The 18,456-nt window shown below is 39.7% G+C and overlaps 1 protein-coding gene across 1 annotated transcript in view; it reads right to left on the bottom strand.

The window, feature by feature from the left end:
• The window catches only part of TEKT1 (tektin 1), a 154,181-nt gene that overhangs the window by 57,421 nt on the left and 78,304 nt on the right, over positions 1–18,456 (bottom strand). The window contains exon 4 of the mRNA XM_044054243.1: positions 11,657–11,785. Within this exon, the coding sequence (XP_043910178.1) occupies positions 11,657–11,785 (129 nt within the window). The remainder of the gene's footprint in view (positions 1–11,656; positions 11,786–18,456) is intronic.

Here is an 18,456-nt window from a genome sequence, read left to right as displayed (position 1 = left end):
AATGTTTGTACATCTGTCTCATATATGCTGGAATTACTGTGCTGATTTTGAATACAATATCACATCACTAAGGTTAGGGTAGGTGTGCACCACCTTCTGTGTGAAGAAGATTTCCTGACATTATCTCCAACTACCTTTAAACTGTTGACTACTCTTTGTGCCTTTGTTTTCTGAAAGAAGTATTCTTAGAATTATATGTTTATTTCAAGATGTTTGGATATTTTCTGTATCCTCCTTTTGTATGGTTTCTGGAGCTGATTATGTATACTTTAGATGCCTTTTTCCCCACTATCACTCATTATGTCAATGTCCATATAGAGATGGGTATCTACAAAACTGCATGCAGTACTCCAATGCGAATCTGTCAGTTCTGCACATTTGGATAGCAGTGCCTTGCCTTTAGTTATGCATTCCATTTTGTCTCTAACCCAGTCTTACTATTGATATCCCATTACTTATGTCCTTTATGGTCAAAGGAAATGCTTCATTTGTATTCTTGTTACCACTGCATCAACCGATGGGTATCCTTCCTATGCATTTTTCATTTCTAAGAGGAATTATTTTGCAGTCCCTAGAAGCAAAGCTGACATTCTTTTATTATTTCATATTTCAATAAATTTAAATTAAACCACTAGTAATTGTCTAACCAGACTGCACTAATATAAATAACAGAAACATTGCTACATATAAGCATCTGTGCTATATGAGTGTAATGGTTAGTAGGTGAGATATTCATAAGCAGACCCCCCCTTATCAATATTATTGTTTTCATGAAAGTGCCAGTTAAGCAAGTCGCTTATAGTACTGATGAATTTAGAAATGGGAGTACTTTGAAAAAATAGGTTCTGATGTACAGATACTCTAAACCTGATGCAGCAACTTTCAGAAGTATTATATACTGATTTAATATGGACATGGAGATAGGTTCACTTATTCTGAGGTATGGTACTCCACTGTACTATCAGCGATCATGTTTCATCTACAGAGATGGCTGCTAGTCAAAGGATGATCAGACAAGATACAGATTTTTTTATTATTTTGGAGAAAGGAGTGGAGTTCTTTGCAGAAGTAGAATTTCCCTATCAGGAGGGCCAGCCTTTGGTTAGCTGGTGCCCTAGGTAAAAGAACTCCACAGTGCCCCCCCCCCCCAACACCTGATGCCCCCTTACTGGTCTACCTACACAATCCGGATTAGTTTTTTCTTTGTTTTTCTCACAGTTTGTCTTACTTTTCAGTTTTTCTTATATTCATTCAACATATTTTAAAGAAACCATTTCTTTATTACAAAAATAAGCAAATAAATACTCCTTAAGTGGCCACCTAATTGGCCTATGCCTAAGGCTGGCTATGCCTATTAGCTGTGGTTTATGCCTATTAGCTGCCAGAGGCTATGCCTGACAAATAAGGAACATAATTAATCTGCTAGAGTATCAAGATGTTGTCTTACATCACACAGTATGTTCACATGTGGCATGTACAGATATAACACCAAAAAAACAAGAAACAATAAAGCAAATCGAAACAACATAGGTGGGAAAAACAGAAGGTACACAGTTCTTAGCTGAAAGTATTTAATAAAATTGAATGCTTTTGTCGGTATGTATCAACAAGACTTCTTCAGAATACAAAAGGGTGTGCTGAAGGGTTTAAGGTGTTAGAAGTTCCTTAATGGTCTTGTCTCTGGTTCTCTTTGACCACTAGGGTTATGCCCTACTTGAAATTTTAATTAAACACAACCAACAGACTATTGAACAGCTGATGGCCACAACCACTGATTTGAACAATGTACTTAAACAGGATCTTGATTTTCCATGTAATATTGGGGATTACCAGAACATTTTTTTAAATGTGGATAATGTGGCTGAAGAGGTTTGATGTCAAAATGAAAAGAAATTATAGAGGGATCATTTGGCTTGTATGCATGGAACAGCATACCCTAACTTGAAGGGCTTTGAGACCCAGTGGAATCCAAAAACTGTTTTAAGTGCCTCTGTTCTCTCTGCTCGAACAGTTGGTGATGAAAAATTTTGTCCTTTAGGAACACTCCCTCTCAGACATTCAGAAAGGATAAGGAACAAGCAGAATCGCCAGGGAATGAGGCAGGAACAACACTGGAACAATTCTGGTTTGGAAAATCACCGGAATTATTACAGATGTGGTAGAAGTAAGAGAAAGAACTCAGTTTTTCCTGCATCTTTTAGTTTTGTGGATTCCTTGGAGAATACAGGCCCAAGTTTGGTACACAAAACCACAGGTGACTTTATTTTGTATAACTTTACTTTTAATGGTTAGGGAACTGAATATGCGGACCTTTTGAGTAAAGGCCTTAATTTTGCACCTACAACTCATTGTAATATTTTTGATTTAGTTACTGACCTGATGTTGTTTTTGAGAAAAGTAAGTCTTAGGTTGCTGTTTTATGACAATAACAGTGGTGAGTTTTGCCCTAACCCTTTTGATCAGAGAGTCTTTTTAACCCACCCTACCTTTGCCTTTGGTTTTGTTTGAGAAGTTCTGTGAGTTTGAGTTTCTTAATATTTTAGCTAAGAACAAGGACCGAAACTGTTGGAACTTATTGTTATGACCAAGGTGGATTATTTGCAACATATGTGCACTCATGTTTTTGATGACCATTTTTATGAGGCGACTTCTGTAAATGTGCAATAATCATACAAAAAATTTATTTTTTTACCTCATAATTTGCTTATGCAAGGGCAGATAGATTCTGAAATGTATTTAATTTTATGTGTAAAACACCCAAGGGTGCCATCTATTTTTGGACTGCCTAAAATTCACAAAAGCATAACTGATCCCCCAATGCAGCCAATAGTGGACTCCAGTAAATCCAAAATTCATCCTTTAGCGAAGCATGTGGACACCAAACTGATGCCTTTTGTTGAGTAGTTTGAATATTTATGTCAAGATTCATGGGATTTTGTTAACAAGCTTAAGGATGTAGAGTTCTCTGATGATTTTATTTTTTTAACTGTGGATGTTGTTAATCTATTCAATGTTATACCCCACTGTGTTGGACTGGAATGGTTTTATGAGTTCATGTGTGAATGCACAAGTTTAAGTCATGATGAGATATATACTTTACACACACTTATGGAATTGGTTTTGCAAAACAATTTTGTTTTTCTGGACGGTCAGTCCTTTTATCAAAAGAAGGGTGTTGCCATGGGTGCATCTTGAGCCCCCGCCTTTGCAAACATGGTTATGCTTCAATGGGAAAGGAAGATCTTATTCCCACATTTGGTGACATGAACCCCCCACCCCCACCCCATGGAAATTATTTGTCCATTTCTTGGATGACATCTTTATTTTATGGCAAGCACTGGAGGAAGGTATTGACGGGTTTATTGATTTTCTAAATAACAGTACTTCTTTTTTATGTTTTATACGTGTTTATAGTCATACTTTTATTGGTTATCTGGATGTTACCAACAGCAAGGATAACACTAATAGGATATTTACTAGTAATATATTTCAAAAACCTACATATTTGAACAGTTTATTACATTATAGTAGCTGTTCTCCAGACTTTAAAAAGAGGGGGATTGTTGAAGGTCAGGCAGTTAGACTGACTAGGTTGGTTACTGAAGAGACTTTCTCTTGAATGTGAGAAACTTGTACGCATGTTTTCCCATAGGGGGTATCCCTTCGACTTGATTCTTCAGATATTTGATGAAGTCAAGCCCAAAAGGGAAAAGGCTATTTTTTGCCCTATTTTGTGACAGGACGGTCCCAAGAAAATGTTTGCTTCCAATAGAAGGGTTACATCTAGATACACTACCTCTTTTGTCATGAAATACACGGTAGACCACACTGGGATTTTTGAGGTACTAAAAACCAACTGGGTACTTTTTGTCTTGTTTTGGGAAGTGCACAGGAATTATTGGTGATGTACTCCTGTTAGTATTTAGCAGGGGTAAATCCCTTAAATAGTTTTTGGAAAGTGATGACACCTTCTTTATGTCCCACACGAATAAGAAAAATGGGACTGTTAAGTGTGGTGCTTGTTCTGTGTGAACGTTTGTGCACGAGGCTGATGGGATTGTATTAATGGTCACCATCTTAGGTCCTCCCATTATTGTAACTGTAACACAAGGTGTGTTATATATGTTGCTTTATGAACTGAATGTTATTCCTTCTATGTGGGTAAAATGCAGCAGAGATTCAGGAACCGGATATATGAACACACTTTGGACATTAAAAAAAAAAGAAAGTAAATAATGCTCTATTGAAGCATATCTCTGAATATTCTACTCACAAGTTTTTTGGTTTGGACATTGTTCATAGAGATATTCGTGGTGGGCCGTGAGAGGATTTGATTGAATTCAGTGAGCTAAAATGGGAAATTTGCTTGAATTCTTTTACAATCCCTGGTTTTAATGACAATATGTCTAGTATTAGTGTAGTAAAACTGCATTTGCATTTAGTGTAACCTTGATAATTTATTAATGGAAATTGTTTTTGTTATTTAAGCAATGACTTGTCACACCTTTTTATTTATTTGCTTATTGGTTAATTAAGGTCATGTGATGGGAAGAGGGACTTTTAATTGGCTTGAATTTTTTGTATTCTGAAGAAGTCTTGTTGATATGTACAGATATATCTGCATTAGTAACACTGCTGCATACCAATGTGCTTGCTGTTATAAGGAGATGCACTGTACAAAAAATAATCTTATCTACATATCTGGTAGCCACTAAGTCCCTGTGCATCCCTGTTCCCTGTGTCTCCTGGATAAACAAAAATGCAAGAGAGATAACATCATGGATTTTTTCCAAAATGAAGAGCACACATCCCTTGAAGGAATAGGTGATCAAGATGGTCAGAATCTGGAACAAATAGACCATTGAGTGTTGTAATGGCCAGCATAAACTGAGATGAGTGGACATAGGTTAAAAAAAAAAGAAAACACACATACATACACAAACACACACACACACACACACACATGCACAAAATTACATACAACAGAATTTCTTTCAACAATCTTGCTGTCTTCAGTTTAATATTTAAAAATGGGTGCAAGAATCTGACACCATAGCTGTGTTAACATTTAACACATGTAAAGCCAGTTCAACCTCCAGAATACTACTCTAGGAAAGTCAGGGACCATTCTCATTTGTACACTTATCAATTAAAATGTTTTTAAATGTCCAGCTGTGTCTCAAGGTGCTTATGCCACTTGAAACTGCCATAATGGCATTGTATGATGAATACTAACTACATAGACTGGCACAGGGGTATAAAGCCATGAGTATGCCAAGATGAATTGAGTTGGATTAGTGGCTTGTGCGCCTTCTGGAGCTAGCTGGGATTATTTATTTATTGCTTTTAACTGGGAAAATTGGACTGCTTATTAAGCGAAGATTCAAGGAGAAAAGCTTCATAAACATAGAGATAATATATTTAGATACCTACAAGTAACAGATAAATGTGCTCAAAAATAAGTATAAGCATTGTAAGCTGGTTATATAGAAAGTAGATCATAAGGTACAAAAAGGATTTGTTTTGGCACGTTATGTTGATGATTTGCATTATATGAATTGTAATCAGAAAAACTCAATCTGGAATTTTGCAAAATGTGTATGATATTTGTGGAATAGAATTGTACATATGGAAGTAGACGAAAACTTGTCATGTTTGAGTGAAGTATTTATCAGTATAATGGTTAAGATAAGGAAGTAAATCAGGGGACAAGATGATGCTGGTTCAAAGGGTGGAAGCCCTGCTGAGCCTGTCAGCTATCATGTTGATTTCGCGGGAATGTGTGTTGCAATCAGAAGACGTTGGGAAGACATCGCCCACTGCCATACTCGAAGGGCCTCCCGACACAAGGGGTAAGATCTGGTACCGTCCTGTTTGCTGTTGTACCATATCACTGACAATATTGTCTGCCTGAATTGCAATAGTTCCGGTGGGTAGAGAGTCTTGAAGTGCTTGCAACGCCAGAAGCACCGCTCTCATCTCTAGAACTTTGATGAGCAAGTGGTACTCGTGTGGCTGCCACATTCCTTGGACAGTCTGTCTCAGATAATGCCCCCCCCCACCCTATCTGGAAGGTGTCCGTGGCCACTGTGGCTATTGGATGAAGGTCTAGAAAGGGTCTTCCCAGAGTCACCTGGGGAAGGCAAGCCAGCATGCCAAGTCCTTTTTGCAGGATTCCGTGATTGAGATCATATGTGACATTGGAAAATCCTGGAACGACCACTGAATGAAAATAAGCCACTGCAGAATTCTCATGTGGAAGCGAGCCATAGGGAGTAGAATAATTGCTGCAGCCATTGAGCCCAGGACTTTCAATAGCTATCTTGCCTGAACTCTCTTCTTTTTCATGAGGAATGAAACTTCCTGACACCCCGTCTTGAAGCAGTTTTGCTATCATGTCTCTTGCATCTAAGTCTGCCCCTATGAAGGTAATACACTAACAAGGCAACTAGGCAGACTTTTTGTAGTTTATGGTGACGCCTAGCTGGAAACAGGTTTGAATTGTGTAGTCCCATGCTTTGATCAGTTTGTGCTCAGTGGTAGCAGTGAAGAGCCAGTCGTCTAGATATGGGAACACCTGGAATCCTAGATGTCTCAGGTGAGCTGTGACCACTGCCATACACTTGAACACCCTGGGGGCTGTGGTGAGACCAAAGGGCAGAGCTCTGAACTGATAATGACTGGCTCCCAGCCAGAAGCATAGGAATCTCCTGGATCGCCTGTTCATTTTTATGTGGTAGTACCCATCCTGGAGATTGATGGAGCACATCCAATTGTCCTGACCCAAAAAGAGGAGAATGGACTGCAGTGTTACCATCTGGAACTTTGTTTTTTTTACTGAATAGTTTAGCTTCCTGAGATCCAAGATGGGTCTCCAGTCCCCTGTCTATTTTGGATATAAAAAGACCCTTGAGTAAGTTCCAGATTTGATTTGGTCTGTGGGGACTTCTTGGATGGATCTTTTTTCTAGCAACCTTTGTACTTCTAGGGTTGCTTGATCCCAAAGACTGGGTGGAACGTCTGGGATTAACAATTTTGTTCTTGAGGGAGTAGCTGGGGAAAAGGGAATTTTGTAACCCCTGGATATTATTGACAGTACCCATGCATCTTTTGTAATAGCTTGCCGGGCTGTTTGGTACAATGATACTCTGCCCCCGACTGCCTCCAGATGTGAACAGTCGGACCTCCCTTCAGGACTGCTGGAAGGGCCTAGCAGAGAATGTATCTCTGTCGCCCTGCTGTTGTGGACCCCCCTGCCGTGAGACTGGCGTGTTCTGTTATTGTTTCCCCCTCTGCCCTTGGGGGAAAAATCTCCATGTGTGTCAGACGAAGCTCTCTGGGATTTTCAAAACTACATTTTCCCACTCTTCTGACCTTTAGGGGTAGGGTCTAGATGGAGTGGAAAAATGGGCTCCCATGGCAGAGAGAGGCTTGCCATCCTTTTCACACCTGGTGAGAGTCTTTTACCCGAGGCCCAAACAAGGATGAGCCATCAAAAGGGGTATTGGTAAAGGCGGACTTGAAGGGCTCTGCAAAGCAACTGTGGTACCTGTTGCCCTACTCGCTCCATCTGCCGCATAAGAAATGAGACTCGTAGAGGAGTTGACCACTGAAGTCAAGGTCACAAGTTGGGAAGCCACCCTATTCGCAACTCTTGAAGCCGCATGAAGTGTGACAAATAATTCAGGGACCTGAGTGTAAAGGTCACTGAAGAGAACATACACTTCCCATACTTGTCCATCGTACGAGACTCCTTGTTCGGCAGATGGACAGATGAAGTTTCCGCAAGTTCCTTCTTAGTGGCTGCTGCCACCACCATAATATCAGCAGGAACCCCTTTGGAAAGAAAGGACTTGTCTTCGAGGGCAGTTATAAATTTATTTGATCTTTGTGGAACCGGTTCCGTGGTCTCTGGAGCGCTCCATGCCTTCCGACTCACTACAGACAAAAGTGGGTCAAAAGGTGGAGACAACCAAGAGGTGGAGGGTCAGGAGCCAAATGCGTCCAGGTGGACAGACTCATCCTCAGAAGGGGCTAGGGACTTCCAGCCACCCCTCTGTCTAAGGATTTCCAAGATGTCCAAAAAGGAGACATCCTCAGAGGAAACCGTGTGGACCCTTCCAATTCATTCAAGTCTGTGTCTGAAGTGATGGACTCAGGGGAGTCCAGATGCTTCCTCTTACATTTTTTATTCCAAGGAACCTCCTCCGAATGTTCGTGGGAGGTTTTGGAAGAAGTGGGGTTGCCCAATGAGGCATCCTGAGGCATAGTTTCCCTAAGCTTGGATAGAGGAGGATGGTCAAAACAGGCACCAAGGGAGAAGGAGTCGATGGAGCCGAGGGTGGAGCGGTCTCAGGGGACAGCACTCTCCTCATCACCTCGAAGGCACCATGGTCCCAAGCTGAAGGATCCTCCAGCTCCGAAGAGCCTGGAGATCTCCTGCAAACCAAGAGTGACCGAGGCTGATGTGGGAGGCGAGCTCACCTGTGCCGAAGCTCCGAAAGGGAGAGCAGTGTTGGACAAGGGTCCAATGCCACTTCCTCCCACGGAGCCGATGAGAGAGCTTCGGTGCCCAGATCCCTCGATGGACTGAGACATCGAGGAGATTAGAGCAGGAGTCAGAACCAATAAAGGAGAAGTAACCGGAGCCGATGGTTCCATCACCACTACGTCCATGCACTCCGGCTCCGAGCTCAAGAGAGTCGGAGGAGGAGGAACTGATAGAGAAGCTGGGTGGGCTGAAGGATCCAATTCCTTATGGGCTGGACTCGATAGCAATTTGCCAAGTGCCTGTGACTTGGAACCTATTAACCACTCTCTCCACATCATGATCCAAAAGCCTGGAGGACCAAGAGGTGTGAGAAGAGGACCAGTGACTGCCTGCCACAGATTGAAACAAAAGGAAACTGTGGAGCAGAGCGCACTGGCTCCAAAGAGGGAGACCTAGTTCTTTTATGGACCCAGACTGGATCTAACGACACTAATGGAGCCGCCAGAGGCATAGCTTTGTCAGAGCTGACACTGGGAACTGACAGAGCTGAAGATTTTACAGCAGATTTGGGTTGCTCCAAAACCGGAACCATTGTGGATGGTTTGGGAGATTTGTCAGACTGTTTTGCTGGCTGAGGAACATGAGACAAAGGATCCTGAGGGTTCTTCAAAAGGCCACGCAGAGTCAGTTTATTTTTTCTCTCCTGCAGGACTCTAGCATGACAGAGCATGAGTCCTGCAGGTGAACAGCCCCTAAACAGTATATACAACTCATGTGCCCGCCTGTAAGGGACATTTTTTGGCAGCATGAGTTGCATTTTTTAAACCTGAGGGTTTTGACTCTTTAGACATGCTGTATAACTAGGAAGACACAAACCTCAAAAATAAGGCTATAACAGCTAGCAATACACAACAATAAACAAGCAAGGAAAGGAAGAAGAAGAAGGGGGAGAGCTATTAAGTAAAACGGCGACTCTTCCAATAGGAGAGCCTCTAACAAACGGCTACTCCAGCAGATAGTGGGGAAAGAAAAAACGAGCCCTTTAAGTTAAATGGGCTTAAGGGGAAAGCAAGGCCTAAGAAAACAACGGCCAAGAAGAACCCAAAAAACAACAGCAGAGGAAGGTCAGAAGGTTTGATAGTCAGGCGAGGACTAAGCTCGACACCAACAAGTTTAATTAAACTAGTAAAATCCTGATAAGGATGACAGCAAAATATGAAGAACTCTAATTACTTAGCCTGAGCCAGTAGTCACAATCTTGACGTGGCAAACGAGATCTGGGTAGCTACCACTAAGCATGTTGGGACAGGGGTTAGCCTTGAGCCAGTATAAGCTCTCGAGCTATAGTAAATCAGAGGATTAGATCCGAACCCAACCAGCAAAAATGAAGGTGAGATGAGGACAAAACATCATTACTTTCCACAAGCATTAAAAATTATTAATTTTAAAATAATAGCAACCATAAGTTTCCATTCAGTAAAACCATTTATCATTTTAAAATTTACTTTTGTCCCCTCAGATATCTAATTTTTTTGCCCCAGAATGTTTGAATGAACTCTCAGATCACCATTGTTCAGCACATTTTCGTATTTTGTGAAGGACCTATAATTAAAGAACAGTCATCATTTTCACCGATTTTATATGACTTCAGTAGAAATAAACTAAATTTGTACACAACTTTTTTTTATTTTTCGAGTCATCAGTATCTGATGACAGTAGAGAGAATGGCAGTAGCAGAAGAGATATTTTAAGAGCCAATATGTTTCACAAACTAACTGCAAAGATTTATAAACTAAAGGTGACTAAAATCCCAACCACTTATACTCACATATTCTAAAGGATTTATGCTTTGGGTAGTGCTAGCACATTACCCCTGTCAGTTATGTCACACTTGATTCTGAAAGAGACCATTGTGATTCTTCAAGCAATACAGACTAATCCAGAATATCCTGACTGCAAAACACAGTTTCCTCTTGTACATCACAATGAAAATTCACACCAGTATAGCACACAAATGTATACTTCCAAACTAATAGCATTATCCACTGAAGTCATCAGGTTTTTCTGGCATAGGGAGTAGTTCTCCTTGTATGTTGATAGTGTAGCTGTGGACATTACATGAGGAAAAGCACCTGCAGTAGGATATACATGGAGAGCTGTACATAGGCTGCCATAGTGTTTTATCTCTCTGGACAACTACCTCATGCATGGACAGCATTCCTTACATTGTGTCCCAGTTATAATACTGCATGTATGATAGAGTTTTACCTGTGATGCATGCGGTATTATGACTGATATGGAGGTAGCTTTAGTGGCCACATGAGGGTATGTATCTAAACATGGCCACTTCAGACTAAGAGTTCATTAACATAGAATACTTATGCATCCCCATACATGGCATTGCATGTTGCATATAGTGTAGCGATGCTGGCACAGTGCCCAGAGGCAATTAGGTAAAATCTGCCCCTCGGTATGACTCAATGCCAGAAGCAGACCTGAATAGTAGGTGTGTGGTAACATTGCAGGGTAGTGGAGGCCTTCTAGAAAGCTACTTGAATCTTTTGGTATCCAGTCTAAAACCGTTAGGATAAGATGCCACACCATATAATGTAAAGTAGGATCTTGCTGTGTAACCGCTTTCGTTATCTCTTTTCACTTTTTTCATTTTGACTTTTTCCTACAAGACTCTAAATACAACCTGTAAGATAGACTACACAAATATGAGACACTATGCTTATAGTTTGTTATATTGCATTATATTCCTTTTGTGTTGAGCTGAGTTGTATCACATGCATATACTACTGAATTATTAGCCTCCTTCTACATAGCAGTTAATCTTCTTAATATACAGCATGCAAAAGTAGTGATCAGCATAATATGGAAGGAACAAATAGCACTCAGAATGTCCCATTCATAGTCATTCGTTCTCTTGCAATTAGACAAGAATCCTCCCAACTGAAATGTTGACTGCTTTAGGCCAGAAATTATGGAATGCACCAGAAAAAATCGGAGCTGTTTGTAAGGTACTTTTAACTGTATATTGTAGAACACTGTTCAGATTTTTATTTGTAGCCTTCTTTTGGCATATTTACTAGGCTCATCTGTCATCTAACCGTAATGAATGAAATACACAGCAGGGTGGCATAAGGTGTGGGTTACCTTTACCTAATTTGTTCATTGGTTTGTTCAAGTGTACGCTGAAGCAAAGCAGAGACACCATGGATAACTTCAACTTCTTTTATCAGCTCTCTTTCCACCTCATCATGGACTAAATCAATTCCAACTCTCTTTTCTCTGGAAGAGAAACAAAATCAACTGTAACAATCTCATTTAATAAAAAAAAAATGCTTCTGCATGATATCATACTACACCAAATACTTTTTTAGCTTAAAAAAGTGTACAAACTTAAGTTTACCTTAAGTTTTTTTTTTTTTTTTAGTATAACTGACAACCACCCTTATTTGCTTGGATGCTAATGCGATTTGATTGAATATTCATATCAAACAAATGACAGTTTTCATACATGACCTAGGAGTGTACATGGACAATACATGAGAAATACTTAATTACTATACATAAATATTTCTAAGTCAGCTCTCTATAAATTTTGTTATGATAAAAAAAATGGCATTCACACATTTGAAAAAGGAAAGATTTTTGTTGGACAAAAAAACCCCACCATCCTGCTACTTAATATAACAAGTCTAAACTGCATTGCAGGTTAAGGGGATTTCTCATGCAAAGACATTGTTTAACAAAGCTTTGCTTCAGTCAAAGTTATCAAACAGCTGGCGGTCATACAGTTTGACTAATTCCTATATAAGTAGGAACCCACATTTAAATACGTTGTCTGAGTATATTTATTAAGGAGTTAACCTAGCTGAAGTAGTCTACGTGCATAAGTAAAACTTACCATAACAATAGATGTTCACATGATCTACATGGGTTATATCCTGACAAGACTATAACAGCTGGCCAACTTCGAAAGCTTCAGGCACCTTCCATACACCGAAACTCTGACAGCTCAAGCTGAGCTGACAAAGAAAAAAGTTTGGGCCCAAAGCCTTTCAGACCTTTCCACGCAACAGAGAGATGGAGACTGAGCCAAGAAAGGACAATGCTTGGAACAAAGTAAATGTCCATGTCCTGGAATAACAAAAAGGCTAGAAAAACAAGGGGGTGGAGGGGAAGGAGCAGCTACTGCAGCAGTGATCATTCAAACAGCTACTGTTATGGTAAGTTTACTTGCACACCTGTATTATGTTCATCATGTTGATTACTGCTGCAGTAGCCTTAGCCATATAGGTAGATTACCTTAGTTACCTACATTTGGGAGGTGGAAGGAAAAGAATCAAGGAGCGCCTGGAGCACGATCCTAGCAAAGCTGGATCTGAACTTATTGAGGGAATCCTGCTTATAGTGCTTTGTAAACGTATGCACAGTGGAACTAAGTAGCAGCTTTTACAATACTTCTGGAATCCAACCCCTTCCAAAAAGCCAAAGATGAAGCCAAGGCCCTGGTAGTAGAGTAGGTCTTGACAATGCCTGGAATAGTTTTGTTATGGTGAGTATAACAAAAGGTAATAGCCTTCGACAACATTTGGAAATAGTCTGTTTTGACACAGGTTATCCCTTCTTTTTACTCACAAGAAATGAACAATTGACCAGAAGATCTGACATATTTTCTTCTATCAAGATACTATCCGAGTTGTCTGTGAACATCCAAGTTATGGAGTATCCTTTCTCCCTCATTTTTAGCTCAGGAAAGAAGATGGGGAGAATTTGGATGCCACTTTAGGCATAAAAGAAGGATTAGTTCTCAAAGAAACCATGTCCCTGTGGAAAATGAGAGAAGATGGCCTCACTATATGAACTTGCAACTTGTATACCCTTCTTGCAGAGGTCAGAGCAATCAGTAATACTATTTACCTTGTTAAAAACCTCAAGTTGGCCAGACTAGCTGGTTCAAATGGAGCAAGAGTTAGCTCCTATAGCACAAAATTAGGAACCTGAGGAGGGGTGACTGGCTTCCTTGCTGGCCTGTTACGCAAAATCCCTTTCAAGAACTTGTTGATATGAGACTGCATTGAAAGAAGAGTATCCACGTGCAGATATACTGAAATGGCTGATAAATGAACTTTGACAAAAGAATAAGAAAAAAAAAACATAGGATAGTATCTTATATAAATATTGTAGAATCAGAGAACAACTAGACCTGAATGACCGCTGGTTAGGTTGTTGGCACCAACTAGAAAACCTTTCCATTTGCTAATATATGATTTTCTGGTAGCAGGCTTTCCTGCCTCCATTAGTACCTGTTGCATATCCTCAGTGAACAGGTGCCTAATAAGAATTAAGATCCCATCATCCAAGAAGTCAGTTGAAGTGGATTGATGTCAAGGTCTATCAAACACCCCTGTTCCTCTCTGAGTAGATCAAATCTGTGAAGAAGCTTATGTGAATTGCCCCTGACCATTTCCAAAAGAAGGAAGACCCATGATTGCCTGGACCAGAAGGAAGTCACCACAATGATCTTGGGAGATTCCTTCAGAATCTTCAGTAGTACTCTGGATATTAGTGGAAAGAGTGGAAAAACACAAGAACATTATTGTCCAAAGGAAAGAAAAGGCATCTGTATTTCAGGCCTTCTTGCATGGAGACCTGGAACAGAATCTTGCCAGTTGATTGTTATGAGATGAGACAAGAGTTCTCCTTGAGGAACTCCTCACAGATGGATCAAATAATGGAAGACCCCTGATTTCGTTTCTATTTGTGAGGGTTTTTCCTGGTCCTGTTCAGCTTGTCTGCTACACAGTTTTGCGCTGACAAGAATGTAGGGTGCCTGTAGGGTGAGACTGTGCTGTGAAGCTATATCCCAAGCCAACATGGCTAGTCTACAAAGGGAGGTATGGCCTGGTTCCTCCTTGCTTGTTGATGTACCACATGACTGTGGTATGGTCTGTAACTACTTGAAGAGGTCTCTGTGATCAGAGATGGTTCACAGAGTTGGGCATCTTGATCGGGGCAAGCATCTCCTTGATATTTATGTGCTTGCATCAAGCCTTGGTATCCCATAACCCCATGCACTTTTATCCCTCTTGTAATTGCTCCCTAAACAAAGTCTGAAGTATCTGTGGTGACTGCTTTCGAGCAGGGAGGGAGAAGGGTAGACCTGGATTTAAGGATATCTATTGTCTCCATCAAAAGATTTCTCTTCTTAAAAAAAAAAAAAAAAAAAAAAAAAAAAAAAAACAGCACTGGGATTTGAAAAGATAAAGGGCGTTGATGCTGGGACCAAAGAAATGTCAGTATCTTTCTCATGTGGAGTCTTGCCAGGGGTATCATGAGAATCACAGAAGCCATGAGACCCAAAGTCCTGAGTTATTCCCTCACAGTGACTGACACCTAAGTGGAAAACCTTACAAAGAGATCTAGGTAAAGATATATTTTCCTGTGGAAGAAAAGCTGTTCGAACTGAGGTGTCAAGTTGACATCCCTGGCAATATGTGACCATAGCCCTGGCAGGAGTATCAACAGAGTCCTACACACGCTGTAAACAATGAGTAGTGACTTGTGCAGTAGCAGTGACCAAGTTAGTTAAAGCAGATTTTCTTCACAAGAAGAAACTGCAGATAAAATATTCCTCATACTTTCACAATTTGTCAGAACAAACTTCAGCATACGAGCCTGACAATTCAAAATTTGAAAATCAAAGTTGCAGAAGTATATACAGTTTTTACAGCACCTATCTGTAATTTTCCCATCCATATCAGAAAGAGTAGGATTGGAAAGTGCTTAGCATCAGTGGGATCAACTAAAGATATAGCTGCCAGACCAGTTTGGGAACAGTGTATACAATTTTAAACCAATCAGGAACTTTATATACCCTTTGTGCCTTTTTAGGAGCATCTGGCTGACTGTCAGGATTAATGCAGGCAGTAACATACACATCCAGTAAAGCAGACAGAACAGGAGGAATGGGTGTAGGTTCTGGAAAATCCTTCTGTAACACTCATAGTATTTTCTGAGGGACTGAGAAACCTCAGTGTTCACCGACTGAAATACTGGCACATTTTACTTACTCTTGGTTTGTTAACCATGTGCTCATATTATGTGAATGGTTTTTTATAATTTTTATAATTTACTTTATCTGAGTTTTGTTTTGCTTTGTACATGCATTAACTGTGGAGCTTTTCTCCCCGGGCCTCCACTGAAAAAAGGCTTCGGCTCAGATGGACTAATCCAGTCAACAAATTTCAAATAAATAAATAATAAATACATTTTGCAGTAGTCTGAGAAACCCCCACAAGGAAAATTAGAATCAGTGGTCTCCTCTGAGTCTGAATCAGAAATCTAAGGAAACAACTTTGTACTGAATCCTGCATTTTCCTATTTAGATTCAGAATCCCGAATCTATTCAGGAAAAGAGGAATCTCTCTCTCTTTTTTTTTTTTTTTTTTATATATATATATATATATATATATATATATATATATATATATATATATATATATATATATATATATATATATACCAGAAACTACTTTACAAGAAGGATCATAGCCTAAATTAAACCTGGAGCCAGACCCAGTAAACTATTCCTATCCAAAGAAAATTGGAGAGAAGTAGATACATGCTTGGTTTTCTTCTTTTTTTTTTTCTGTCAGGAAAAAATGGGGCCACCCTTGTTACTAATGGAAGCAGCAGATTCCCCAGGGATGGGCACAGCATTTTGACACGAGGGAAACCTTCTCTATTCCCTCTCCCAGGACCAACAAGAGTGGCTCTCCCTCTCTGGGATCTCTGCAAAGACACCAGTTGCAGATAACTATGCACATTATGCAATTATGGCGTTTGGGAATTTCAACTTGTTACCTTCATCTTTAACTATACTTATTCTAATGATCAAAAGAGGGAATGCAAAAGACTGCCAAGGAGTTTATGAAGAAATCATGGAGTATTAATAGTAACTATTACAGAGATTCATACTTGGCTGTATTGGAGTAATGAAATACTCTACTACAAGTTTGTTGTTGGTCTGTTGTCTATTCAGTTGCTCGTGGTTCATAGATTAAAGGGCAGACTCCTAATATAAAAGTGTTTCCTGACTCCTGAGAATAAAGATCAGGTGTGAGACGGACTTGAAATTAACTTATTTTAGACAGAAATTATAATATGGTCATCATTCAAGGCATTTAAAGATCAGGTGTGAGACAGACTTGAAATTAACTTATTTTAGACAGAAATTATAATATGGTCATCATTCAAGGCATTTATTTTCTGTAAAGGCAAGAAATAAGGTGAAAATTCAGCAGATACAGTGAGAAGCATCCAAGTGTTGAACTAAAGCAGTGAGAAGCCAATGTCATTTTTTTTTGTTTATGCCTTGTATGGAACCCTGCTTAGAAGATACAGAAGACATTTGTTCAAAATGAATACATTTCGGTGCAGTGGTAGCATTGTTGCATCATGCAAGAGGTTCTCTGGTTTAATTCTTGGCTGGAGTGCCTTCTGTGCGGAGTCTGCATGTTATCCCTGCGTTCATGTGGGTTTTCTCTGAGTACTCCTGTTTCCTACCATGTTACAAAGACATGCATGTGGAGCATTTCTCCCCAGGCCTTCACTGAAAATTGGATTCATTCCAAGTCGGACTTTCCCGGTTAACAAATGTTAGATAAATAAATAATACATTTCAAAGTGACTTTGCTGATTACAATGACTGTGCATGTAGCACCTTCATACAGAGGTCACAGAGAGCTACCTAAAGAGGTGCCCAAAGAGACATTACCAAAGGAGGGTATTAAGGGAGATTCCTGATGAACTGTTATCAGATCTGTCGTCAAAAAGCATTCCTAGTTCATTGTCATCAGTGTTGTAGGCCACACAGAATCCTGTAAGTAATCAAGGTTTGGATGCTTTTTCAGAAAACTAATCTGATATTCAAATATTTCATGAAGTGACATTTATGATTACTAGTCTGACTTGCTAGAGGTAAGAAGCAGCACCATTACTAGAAAGTAATATTGAAAAGTAGGACATCAGTGTTACATCGATATACTTAATGAAAATAAATGCCATTTGTAAATTTCAAGATCTGTAATATTGGAAAATAATGGCTAACATTAGCATACAATATATGTGTGGGGGGTAGTACAGCACCCCTGCAAACTGAATGGATACATTGTTTTTTGTAAGAAGAATGTCTAGAAAGGCAACTACTAGGTATCTGAATGACTAAGTGTTGGTTGTGGTATTCTGTTTTTTAGAGGGGACACCCAGATGTCTTGCAAGCTTTATTAGGCTTTGTTGGTCTGAGCCAAGAATCATGAAACAGGTTCTATCAGTTTGTAGAATGAGCTAATGGTCTGTAAACCATTGCCAAGTGCTTTGCAGATTAAAATGCTGCAGGTTATTGAGCTTAGTTATATTTTAGACTGAAGGAAGGTTAACAATACCCTCTGGTTAAAGCATGAAGAGAAGTGATAGATGAGTGCACTCTGATAAAGGCAGAGAAAAAACGTGGGCCTGGAATGGATCCCTGAGGATCTCCCACTAACTTGTAGATGGGTCACACAGGAAGACAGAGAGGTTAGCTTTATATTTGATATGAATATTATGATTAGAAAAGTCATTTTTGTCATGCTGTATAGAGTGTTAGATTCTGCTTAGGAGGAGGTCATGATTGACTAGGTCAACTGAACAATATGTAGTGTTCCTCTGAAAAACAACTTGGCCATAGTATTCCTGCTGCTGTTTATGAAGAAAACGGTTGTCATAGTGTTGTTGCTTGTAGAATCTTTAAGTAGGATTTAACTGTGAGGTGTTTGAGATACTTAAGACAATGGGCTCAACTGTTTAACTTGCATCTGGTTGGAAGTTCTTCATATATTTTTTGTAATCTTTTTAAAAGTGTAATACAGGCTTGTTACTTTTGATCAAGGAGACAACGAAAGTAGAGTGAAAAT

This window comes from Protopterus annectens, chromosome 13.part0 (assembly GCF_019279795.1).
Source record: "Protopterus annectens isolate FY-2018-M chromosome 13.part0, PAN1.0, whole genome shotgun sequence".
In the NCBI taxonomy this organism is placed as follows: Eukaryota; Metazoa; Chordata; order Ceratodontiformes; family Protopteridae; genus Protopterus; species Protopterus annectens.
Note: the sequence above shows the minus strand (reverse complement) of the source record. Positions and strands in the feature narration are given on the sequence as shown.